Source organism: Phycomyces blakesleeanus (assembly GCF_001638985.1).
Source record: "Phycomyces blakesleeanus NRRL 1555(-) unplaced genomic scaffold PHYBLscaffold_6, whole genome shotgun sequence".
NCBI classification, from domain to species: Eukaryota; Fungi; Mucoromycota; class Mucoromycetes; order Mucorales; family Phycomycetaceae; genus Phycomyces; species Phycomyces blakesleeanus.
The window spans coordinates 852,833-863,629 of record NW_017265139.1 but is presented as its reverse complement, the minus strand read 5'-3'; the positions used below and the strand labels follow the sequence as shown (position 1 = coordinate 863,629).

The following is a 10,797-nucleotide window of genomic DNA, read 5'->3' as shown; positions in this document are numbered from 1 at the left end:
GCATGGAAGTGTGGTCGTCTATTCTCTCTCTCTTTAATGCTGTTCAAAAACGCGTCACATAGACAGCGGGTGCTTCTTGGTGTAAAACAAAAATGTAGGCTGAGTGGCCCCAATTCATTCTTACATTCTTCTATTGCCACATTTCATTATGAAAGACTTGTCCATGTCCCATCCGTACAACCTTCGTGAGAGGCGTGCCGTAAAAGAAAAGGCTTCGAAAACTAGTCCTGCAAACGCCTCCACTCCGCTCGACTCTCCTCCATCGCGTCTGACAGTAACTTTACCTGTCACTAAGCGACGTTTTTCAACTGTTAACTCCAAGCCACGTAAACGGATTTCACTCTCTGAACCAGTAGAGATCTACAAACCTTTACACGAATTGGCCCTGCCCATGGAGATGGAGCAATCTCCTGAGTGCCATGAATTTATCATTGATACCCAAGGCTCACCAAAGTTGAGAAAGAAATTACCAGAATCCTTTTGGAATGATGATGACGGATCGAATGAGATCCGACCTACGAGGGAAGGATCACCACTTACCCTTCTTGGTTGGCCAGAGACTTACGAGGAAGATAAATATTATGCATCAAGTCAACCCAGCCTATCAAAATGCGAGCGAGGTTCACCGCTCTTGTCCGATAAGCCCGTGCGACGGTCATTGATGAGTGAGCTGATGATGAACGCTGAAAATGAATCAGTTGAAGAAGAACTATCGGATCAAGAGCGACGAAAAAGTTTTATACAATCTTTTATAGAAGCAGAGATGGAAGAAGACGAGCGTGCCGAAGATCTAACTGATCTCCCACCCATCACAGCACCCCCACCTCGACGTCCATCAGGGCACTATGAAAGTACATTTTCATCAAATGCAGCCTATGATGATGATATCGATGCCTTTTTCTCAAATTCGCATGCTGAAGATAACGGACCCGAGTTTGTCCTTTCGGCTGCCTATAAGATGTCTCTTCTTCACAACAAACCACATCGACAAGATTTCATTACACTCCAACCACACTTTCTGACAGCAGAATACTTTAAGACACACAAACCAAATGATGGACAGCCAGCTGTGGAAGAAGAGGATGAAAGAAAGGTGAATCCGGCGCCGTATTACAGCTACCAGTTTAAATTTATGGGTCGCCTGGGTTCAGGGGAATACGCTGATGTGTGGCGAGCGCAAGATGTGACGACCCAAAAATTGTACGCCATCAAGCAAACACGAGAACAGTTTACAAGCCAATCTGACAGGTGGTTGCTTCTAGCTGAGGTAGAAAATCTACATGCTGTCAAAGGAAGTCCACACTGTGTTGAGCTAGTTAGTGCGTGGGAACAGGAAGGATACTTGTTTATACAGATGGAATTATGTGAAAGTGGAAGGTAGGTTTGACTCTTTGGGCCAAATACAGTTATCTCATTCCTTCCTTCCTTTCTTCCTTATTTTTCTTTTCTTTTATTTATTCATTTATTTATTTAGCTTAGCAGAATACATTAGCCATAAGGATGGACAAATAGAGGAAGATGTTTTGTGGAATATTATTTATGAGCTGGCAAAGGTAAGCACATATTGCTTGATTGTACATTAAGTTTACGAACACCTGGTGTGCATATGAATTTTTGGCTTGTGTACTTTTAGGGATTAAGAGATATTCACAATGCACAGGTTGCACACTTGGATCTCAAACCATCCAATATACTGCTTGATGAAACAGGCAATTTAAGGATAGGTGACTTTGGGTTCTCTCTTCAATGTTCTGGGGTAACTTTACCTTACTACTTGTATTTGGTTACAAGAAGAAGAAACTAAAAGAAAAATGTTAACCACAGGAACCCAGAGATATTCGTGGTGAGGGAGACAGACGATATATGGCACCCGATCTTTTAAAGGACCATTTTGATATGCCTGCCGATATTTATAGGTACACCCAAAATGATTGTTCTGAACATAACTGATTTATATATATATATATATTTTTCAGCTTTGGGTTGATTCTGTTGGAGATGGTAACCCGTACTGTGCTACCTGACACTGGCGAGTCTTGGGAGATGCTCCGTCTGGGTGACTTCTCGGACTACAAAATGACCCATGTGTCGCAAGCACTTCAAGACTTGATCCGGCGGCTGTTGACCCTGAATGAAAAAGACCGGCCGACGGCTCAGGAACTCCTGGACCATGATGATCTCAAACGCTTCAAAGCCCAGGACTCATCTCCGCATAAGGGTGCTTTATATGAATATGTTAAAGAGATCCAGGACATGTCTGGGGATGGGGAATCTAGGCTCAAGAGGCAAGACACTTATAGTACGCCTAAAATGAAAACAGACCATTGCTGGTATTAAACACTTTTACACACACAAAAAGGTCTTCTTGATCAATGTTCAACGCGACTGTGTGGAAAACTTGACCAAGAATAACTTTAAACTCCATGCTGACGTGATTCCGCAAAAAACACAACCCTAAGGAATCCAAAAAAAAAGAAAGAAAGAAAGATTAAGGGGGGACAAAAAGTCTAAAAATGGATACCAAGCCATTTTCCCCCCCTTTTTTCTTTTCTGCCTTTGTAGCTTATTATTTTATTTTTCTCATCTTTTTCTTCCTTCCTCCTCCTCTTCTTCTTCTTCTTTTTCTTCTTTTTTTATTTTACATTTCTTCTTCTTCATTGCTGTCTCTTCAATGACAACTTCTACTGCCAACGATACATATAGTGTTCAAGGTGTACAGTCCAAATTCCAGGAGGGTCTGACACGCATTGACAAGGAGTTGTCGCAGTACAAATATGCAAATGAGCTCCAGAGACGTACTGGTATTCCCAAAACCTATTTTGTTGTAGCTGGCGCAGGTGTTATATTTTTGATGATCTTCTTCAACCTCGCTGGCCAATTGTTGACCAACTGTATTTCATGGGTCTATCCTGGTAAGCGCAGTACTCTTCGTCTCTGTGACCCATTAGAATGGCTCAACTCAAATCTCGTGTTTTGGCTGTCTGTGTAGCATACGCCTCGTTCAAGGCTATTGAATCCCCTAGCACAGAGGATGATAAGCAGTGGTTGACTTACTGGACCGTCATCGGATTCGTTCAGTTGGTCGAATACTTCTCTGACATTCTGTTGTACTGGTTCCCCTTTTACTATCTCTTCAAGACCCTTCTTGTTCTCTATCTTGCTCTTCCCCATTTCAGAGTAAGTATTGGGATTTATATTTATAATTCTACTGGTTTCCTGATCTAACCATTTCATTTCGCGTAAAAATAAAGGGTGCCGAGACTCTCTATGCTCGTTTCCTCCGTCCTTTCCTTCTGAATGCTCAGTCTGATATTGACCGCCGCACTGATTCTATCCGTAACAAGGTTGGAGAGATCGCCACCGGTGTAGCCCAGTCCGCAATTCCCAAGAGCAATTAAAGCACATAGTCATACATCGCATGCATGCATTCGTTCCTCTATCTCTATCAATAAATACATAAATAAATACATAAATAAATAAATAAATAAAAGGGAATGACCAGGAATAATAGTAATAATGAGAATTCGGGGGAGTGTATAGGAAGTGGTTATTTCAACCTGTAGGCACAGTTGAAGCGGAGCCTTCAGATTATTATTTTTTATATATTCACATGGTAGACAAGTTCGCATTGCGATATTGCACTGTGGGTGACACTGTAGAAAACCGACCAAAACGTTTTATACGTTTCAGTTCTACTTAACGAAACAGAGTTATGAATTTCTAGTTGGCACAAAGGAGTAACCTTAAAAATAAATGGCTATTTAATGATATAGCTTGACTACAGTAACGAGTTGTTGGTCTATTTGTACGCCACTTTACTTTTGGGACATCTCCAATACACAACACCTCAGTCTTCATCCCTTTTAAATAGAAGTAATAAAAATAGAGAGAACGTTTGGTTCGGCTATTAGGACGATTATGTTTGGATCTCACATTTTGCAAATGCTTCGCTTTCTTAAATATAAAGACATGGTTGAAATGTCTTGGCAGTGGTCCTTGCACTTCAGCTCAAGTCCTCAGACAAGCACACCATGGTTTGGCATATTGCAATCTAGCTGCCAATGATAATATTGGCTCTATTAACGATAGTGATACCAAGTCCAATACAGCCACACAGCTGTGCTCTGCAACCAAGAAACCCAAACAACAACTGAGAAATAGTACGTATGCCTATTTTCAGTCCCTTGTATTTCTGACTCAGTTTATGTCGGAATAAGGATAGATAACTCTAGTTGCTTTTATGTGTAGTTTGCACCGAAGTAACACCAGTACTATCAAGGCCGAGTTTAATTATTATAAGAAATAAGTAACAGAATAATGTGTGCTTTTAGACTATTGTATTAGACTTGGCTGAGCACATTTATCTAATTAGCTACAAAAATTATAAAAACAAACAAAGACACATAAAACTCAAGTCAGAGATGTTATTATTACCAGCTTATTATATGTGTATAAATATATTTACATATAGCGCTACAAGTCAGTATAATATCCAACAGAACCTTTGTGTGAATTCGAAGCATGATTCATTATCTAGTAGGCAATTTACAACACAAATCAAAACAAAAAAGTAAAATGGCTGAGAGCGCCACAAAGGTAATTCCAGAAAACGGTGCATGTCTAGTCTTTTCCGGAAAGCAAAGTTGTACGAGTCGTAAATTGAGGTCGTACTGACCCAAGAGTGAATGTTACATACATAGGCAAATCAAATGTCGCATTTCTAGGATCCAGTTATCTCACAGGTTATTTCGCCTACTATTTATTTGGAACAAGAAGGCTCTTCAAGGTTATTCACTTTGACAAGAAAAAAGGGAGGCAAAAGAAGAAAACACAAAGGTCTTTTAAAGAAAATGAATTACTATAAATGATTATACTAGAATCAAACTCGTGAATTACGGTATTGATGAGGAGCAGCATAGCCTTTAACCAAATATCCAGACTTTATACATTTGGACTTTGTATAAATCTTGTAATTGATATTAAAGGTAATCGGGCAAGAAAGAACCCATAATAGTGTATATGTAAGTCACGCCCTTGATCAGGTAAACGCACTAAATGCCTTGGTAGTTATCATAAAGTCGTCTAGCCATTAGTAACAGCTTCTCACTCTCCTATGTTATGTTGGGTAAGATCTAATGACACGGCTGTAGCTAGCTCATATCCCTAACGCGATACCATAGGCTTGTATTCAAATGAAACATTTGTGAGACCACAGCGTTTATATTTCAATGTTCTTCTATGGACTCTAATTCCTTTTACCATTGCAATTAAAATTACAATTACACCATTTGTTAATTTTTCCTTTCAGTAGTAAGTATATAATACGCTATATTATTATTCTCAAGAAGCGCAAGCATTAAAACTTTTATTCTCATTATGTATAATAAGGTATATTTAATTCACACAATATTCTAAGCATAGAGACTTTTTTTTTAAAAAAAAAATGCAACAAGTATCGTATCATTTTTCTCATAATTTGTGATTCCATATACTTTTGCACCACATTTATCAAATAAAGGTATGGTATAATCCAAAAGATGGTAGTGAGTTTAGGGAGTATATGCGAAACTATCTTGTATTCCGCTTAATGTGGATATGTTTTCGTGTGCGAAGAAAGCATATCTTTTACTGCTTGAATATATTAATGGCAGTCAGTTGGATGTGAACATCAAGTAGATACCTTATGTCTGATAAACCAAACATAGCTTTTCAAACACACGCATCTTATCAGATGGTCTATAATAATTTTTTTCTGCTTCTTCAATAGAGAAGAAAGAAAAAACATAAAGAGAGGGTGGAGATTTGGTTATAGAATATATCAGTTATGTTTAATAGAAAACTGTGTTTTTGAAACTTGCGATATGTCAAGCCCAGCTAGTTTAGTACTTTCATTAGCAATCATCCAAGTGGCATAACTTCAATAAGTGTACATGATATTTAGAATCGACCTTTTTAATTTATCTGCTATTATCGCAAGTGTATCTGTTACTATTTGCTCGGTATCATCGCTTTGGTAATCTTACATATGTGTTGAATACACTATGCTTCAGATTGTCTATTGGTTTCGTCTATATATATTTTAACAATATGACCATACGCTTGGTACAAAACCCACGCACACACACATAAAAACACTTGGCCGGTTGATTAAATTATTTCAAAAATTTTGAATATATTTATTTTTGTTTGGTTAGAAAAGGTACGAGAAATAAGCCGATTGCTTCCCTTTATCCTTTCAGGAATATATTCCTAAATGCTAATATCTGTACAATGCACTATCATTATCAATTCTATTGTAGACAAATAAACCCAGTATACAAAACACATTATTCAATGTAAGATTATTTTCAAAATTGACTTAATCAAAAATAATTTATTAAATTGATAAAATGTATACGATTTTTTCGCCTTTAAATATTTTGTCATAGAATTTTTCCAACAGCAACAAAAGAGAGAGAAACGTATTACATTTTACTTTTAACAGCTGACCAAGCTTGTTTGAGTGAATTAATCCTATTCCTGATTTCCGGTACACTAGTAATAGTATTAATAATGTATTACAGCTCAAACTCACTCTTAATTAAGACCTCTATTGTCCAATGGTTAGTTTGCTATGTGGAGCTGTAAAGTACATGTGCTCTGGTAAATTAATTGTTCATAAAAGTATTAACTTGCTAAGGGTTTTGGGAAGAATATTTTGATGTGTGTGCGTATATCCAATAAACTACTTGTGTCTTTAGAAGATATCAAGTTCACTACTATATTCATCAATACACATGTTTCCAGGGTATCAACCAGGTTATACTAAATTCTATATTCATACAAAATGAGTATTCATATAGAAAAAATACCATTTTTTTTTTCTTGGCTCTATGTTTCATAAGATCACCTTATTTGCTAATTGACAATAGAAAAAGGTCTCACAGGCTATACAGGTTTGCGAGGCAACTACACCCCGTAAATGCGGCATCTGATTTGTCTATGTTCACAACACTCCCTCCTGGGCCAGTGCGACATAAAAACTCATATATGGTACGACTTTTTCTTTCAAAAATAAAAGAGTGATAGAGACGGATCATGCACGGTTCATCTCGGATGTTACACTACACACGTTACTTGTATTTCCCAGCACTATATATAAAAACATGTAGTATTCTATCGATCGATACACAACTAGTAAGCTATCAGAATAAGATAATAGTCCAGCTGCAAGCGACTTTCTGCTCACGCACTCACAAAGTCTATATCAGAAAACATGGTAGTATACTTGATATACACCAATAAATAAGTAGAGAATATATATATATATATATATATATATATATATTAATAAAAGATAATGTGTATTATTCCATTAGCTTTAGGTCTTATATTATTTAATTTAAAGACTTTCAAAGCCATGGTATCATTGTTTTTGTTAGATATCTTATCTGACAAATGTTTAGGATATTAAAGAAGTGTTTGAATATGAATTCAAAAATAATATCAAATAGTTATTTTACCAATAATAATAGTAATCACAGACATTGAGAAAACTGCCCAAAGCATATTTTGTCTGTCTGGCTGGCTGGCTGGCTGGCTGGCTATTATTATTATTATGATGATGGAAAGAAGGTTTCATTTAATTTACCCAGCTACATATTAATAATAAACGCAGACCATTGTGTGTGTGTGTTATGAAAAATGGAGAGGAATAAGGGCAGCACGCAGGTGTGAGTGCGAGCGTCTATGGATATGAATGCAGGTGCTTAAAACAAGTGGTGGGTTCACAAAAGAAGAGAAAAGAAGAAGAAGAAGAAGTATAGGAAATGCACTGACAGACATACAGAGATACAATATATAAGAAAAAGGGTAGCTAATGATGGGAGAGTATTTAAAGGTGAGCTGCAGACACTTGTTTGATGTGTTTCCTAGATTGACAGGAAAAGAAGGGGGGAAATGATCAATGAAGGTTGCTCAATAGACATTCTACAGTCTGTTAAAATGTAATGTCTAAATAATAATATTAAATAACCAAAAAATAAAATAAAAGAGGCTTTCCCACGCATACCTGTAAACAAATTACAGAATTGACAGACAAATATGTGTGATGAGAAAATATAAGGGGATATTATTGCAGGCAATGGATGCGCAAATCAAACTATAAGGGGAGGGAGGGAGAGAAAAAGAAAACTTCTTTACAAAAAATAAAATAAAATGCAATCAACTAAAAGTGTACATACATCTAGATGTAACATGTACATATATAAATCATTCTATAATAAAATGCTCAACTGAACCAATCTGAATTGCTGCATACCCTCTAAGGAGGTCTTCTTTCCAATATGCCTTGCTTACATTAGGTGTCCAAAACCGCACTCCTCCAAGTAGACTGGTGACTGACATAAACATGCGCCATTCTGATCTAAAGTAGCCCTCGGTGTATCTTGCTTCTGATTTATTTAATTTCCAAAATACAGGTCGACTAGGTGTCTCTTCTGAAAGATACCAATGATACCAATCTGGGGACCTGGTAGGAGGCGGTGCGCAACAATCTCTGAGCTGAGTTTGTTGCCATCGATAATTAGATGTAGAGTCATTATCTTTGAGCTGAATAAAAGACAATAGATTCATACGTGCCCGGTCAAAGTTACTTGGTGACTTTAGTGCATATAGCTCCACAGATCTCATCAGTAGTGTGTCGAGATGTGTAAAAGGCATATCGATAGGCAAGCCCCCGCTTGATTTCTGCCTCGTACCTTGGATAGCAACTCTAATCAAGCACAGCCGTCGGAGTATACGACACCTTTCCGAGAGATAGCCAAAGAACGAGCTCGAAATACTGGTGTTCTGGAGTTCCACAAACCGCAGTCCGTGCATAATAGTATTTGGAGATATCTTTGGATTGACTGAAAGATACTTGATGTCCAATTGTAACTTCTTGAGAAACCTACAGCTGTCCAGAAGACTATCGATATCAATCGCTAGCTCAGGTGCAATAAGATTAAGATCCACAAGGAGAGTACATTGTCCGAGTGTGGTAAGCAAAACAGGGAGCTCTATAGAACTATTGATGAATCTTAGGATGATCGACTCAAGGCAGCCAAATGAAAACAGGACCCTCTCGCTCTTCCCGTCTGTAATAATGGCTGGTTCATCAGCTTCTCCATCCGTAGAATATTCCAGATATTTGAGAGGAGTGTCGTAGTGGCGAAGCCAGTCGAGTATATGACTTGAGAATGGACTGTCGAGAATATTCAGCTTGAAGCATTCTGTCTTTTGGAAAGCATTCTTTAATGACCCAAACAATGAGGTTGCTTCATCTAGATGGCCCTTTTTGTCGCTTGGGTACTTCATCAGTTTCCAGTCGAGTGAGGATAGGTTAGGAGCCTTGATGGCCCAGTAATACAGCCACCGGAGGTCCCATGAAGGAATCTCAAAAGACACACACATCAGCTGGTTCGACGGTTTGAGATCTCTGAGACGTGCTATATCCTCTTGTGATATATCTCGCATCTTTGCAGTCAACAGTAAGGTCTTTAGGTGGGGAGTACTGGTGAGAAGGGTTTCGAGATCATCCATGCAGAATGGCTCGCGGTCCTTGAATGAGTCATAGGTTAGCTTGAGCTGAGTGAGAGCAGGTAAACAGGACAAGGCACTGAAAAAGGCGGGCACGGTTGTCTTATCACCGTATATGTGAAAGCTCAGTTGTTTCAAGCTTTTCCAGTGACGCCAATCGGTAACGCTGGGTGGATATCTACAGAGCCAGATATCTTTTTCAACGCAAAAGGACTTGATTGATGGAAAGCGCTGCTCCATCAAACGGCATATTCCGGCAACACTGACTGAGTACGCTGACAGGGTCAATTCCTGAATGAGCTGTCTGTATCCCCTATTGGATTCTGCTGAGCCAGACATCTTTTCGCACAATGCCCAGAGCTGCCAGTTTCCCTTGATATCAATCGGATTCCATAGCGATTCTTCGAAAGGTTGGGACCATGTTCTGCAAACCACAGAGCCTATCCGCTTTTCCTTGGGAGGTAGAAAGCTAGCAATGTGGAAGAGAATTTCGAATGGAAGTTGAGTTGCTAACATGAAAAGGAAAAGAAAAGTGCTGCATTAACCCATGAGGCTCAGTTAATGGGTATCAATGGTGATCTCGAGTTTGTACACACCAAGGACCTGTCAGCAGGGGAAGGGGTGTAGATAGAGAAATAAAGAAAAAGAGTGTGTGTATAAGAGAGAGAGAGAGAGAGTGAATTAGTGAGTGAGTGAATTAGTGAGTGAGATAGAGGGGGGGGGGGGGGGTGAATATAATTAAAAAAAAAAAGAGAAAAGAGTTTGTGCATGTGTCACAACCTGAGAGCAATGTATCAGTCATTATTTCCTTTCTTTATCTCTTTATCTCTAACACTCTTTTGGACCGAGCTTGGTCCACATGCTTTGGTTCCGCTTGTAAATCCGTGTCTAAGAACGGCCCGTGCTTTTGAATTTTTGTCTGATCTAGTGCTTGGTTGGTGTTTTGTTTTGTTTTGTTCTGCAGGATAGACAAGTTTATTATCATAATCAACCTTTAATTTTTTTTTAATCATAGCTACGATTATAATAATTATACTTGTAATTGCTGGATACGATAAACCATCATTCCTTACTAAGCTTGATAAATTACACTCAATTTCACTACCAGTCTTTAAAGAAGAAGAAGAATAATAATAAATGTACGTTTGGCTATACTAAGAAAAGTCCAAATGATATATCTATAACTGAAACTATAAAGATATTTGGTCTCAGTAGAAACATGATTTTACATAGACACAC

At 38.2% G+C, this 10,797-nt stretch overlaps 5 protein-coding genes across 5 annotated transcripts; 4 read left to right on the top strand and 1 right to left on the bottom strand.

Annotated features, from left to right (window-relative positions):
* Nucleotides 1–1,114: 1,114 nt before the first annotated feature.
* Nucleotides 1,115–2,184, top strand: PHYBLDRAFT_4535 (hypothetical protein; the record flags this gene model as incomplete). The annotated part of the gene is made up of 5 exons (XM_018440187.1): nucleotides 1,115–1,377; nucleotides 1,475–1,553; nucleotides 1,634–1,756; nucleotides 1,825–1,916; nucleotides 1,977–2,184. Coding segments are annotated over 5 exons (765 nt in total), but the record flags the coding sequence as incomplete, so codon positions are not given.
* A 422-nt stretch (nucleotides 2,185–2,606) lies between these two features.
* PHYBLDRAFT_35710 (hypothetical protein) lies at nucleotides 2,607–3,520 on the top strand. Its single transcript, XM_018440061.1, has 3 exons — nucleotides 2,607–2,912; nucleotides 2,990–3,177; nucleotides 3,252–3,520. Exons 1-3 carry the CDS (start codon nucleotides 2,672–2,674, stop codon nucleotides 3,396–3,398), a joined length of 576 nt encoding a protein of 191 aa, XP_018294054.1. The 5' UTR covers nucleotides 2,607–2,671; the 3' UTR covers nucleotides 3,399–3,520.
* Nucleotides 3,521–3,610: 90 nt separating this feature from the next.
* On the top strand, nucleotides 3,611–4,216 carry PHYBLDRAFT_59546 (hypothetical protein; the record flags this gene model as incomplete). Its single annotated transcript, XM_018440517.1, has 3 exons — nucleotides 3,611–3,655; nucleotides 3,774–3,873; nucleotides 3,912–4,216. The coding sequence occupies 3 exons, from the start codon at nucleotides 3,611–3,613 to the stop codon at nucleotides 4,214–4,216; spliced, it is 450 nt and encodes a 149-aa protein (XP_018294053.1).
* A 359-nt stretch (nucleotides 4,217–4,575) lies between these two features.
* On the top strand, nucleotides 4,576–6,974 carry PHYBLDRAFT_165987 (hypothetical protein; the record flags this gene model as incomplete). Its single annotated transcript, XM_018435348.1, has 7 exons — nucleotides 4,576–4,596; nucleotides 4,986–5,021; nucleotides 5,519–5,650; nucleotides 6,195–6,199; nucleotides 6,300–6,335; nucleotides 6,741–6,798; nucleotides 6,912–6,974. The coding sequence occupies 7 exons, from the start codon at nucleotides 4,576–4,578 to the stop codon at nucleotides 6,972–6,974; spliced, it is 351 nt and encodes a 116-aa protein (XP_018294052.1).
* Nucleotides 6,975–8,250: 1,276 nt separating this feature from the next.
* Nucleotides 8,251–10,074, bottom strand: PHYBLDRAFT_142999 (hypothetical protein; the record flags this gene model as incomplete). The annotated part of the gene is made up of 1 exon (XM_018430917.1): nucleotides 8,251–10,074. The coding sequence occupies one exon, from the start codon at nucleotides 10,072–10,074 to the stop codon at nucleotides 8,251–8,253; it is 1,824 nt and encodes a 607-aa protein (XP_018294051.1).
* Between the last annotated feature and the right edge of the window lie 723 nt (nucleotides 10,075–10,797).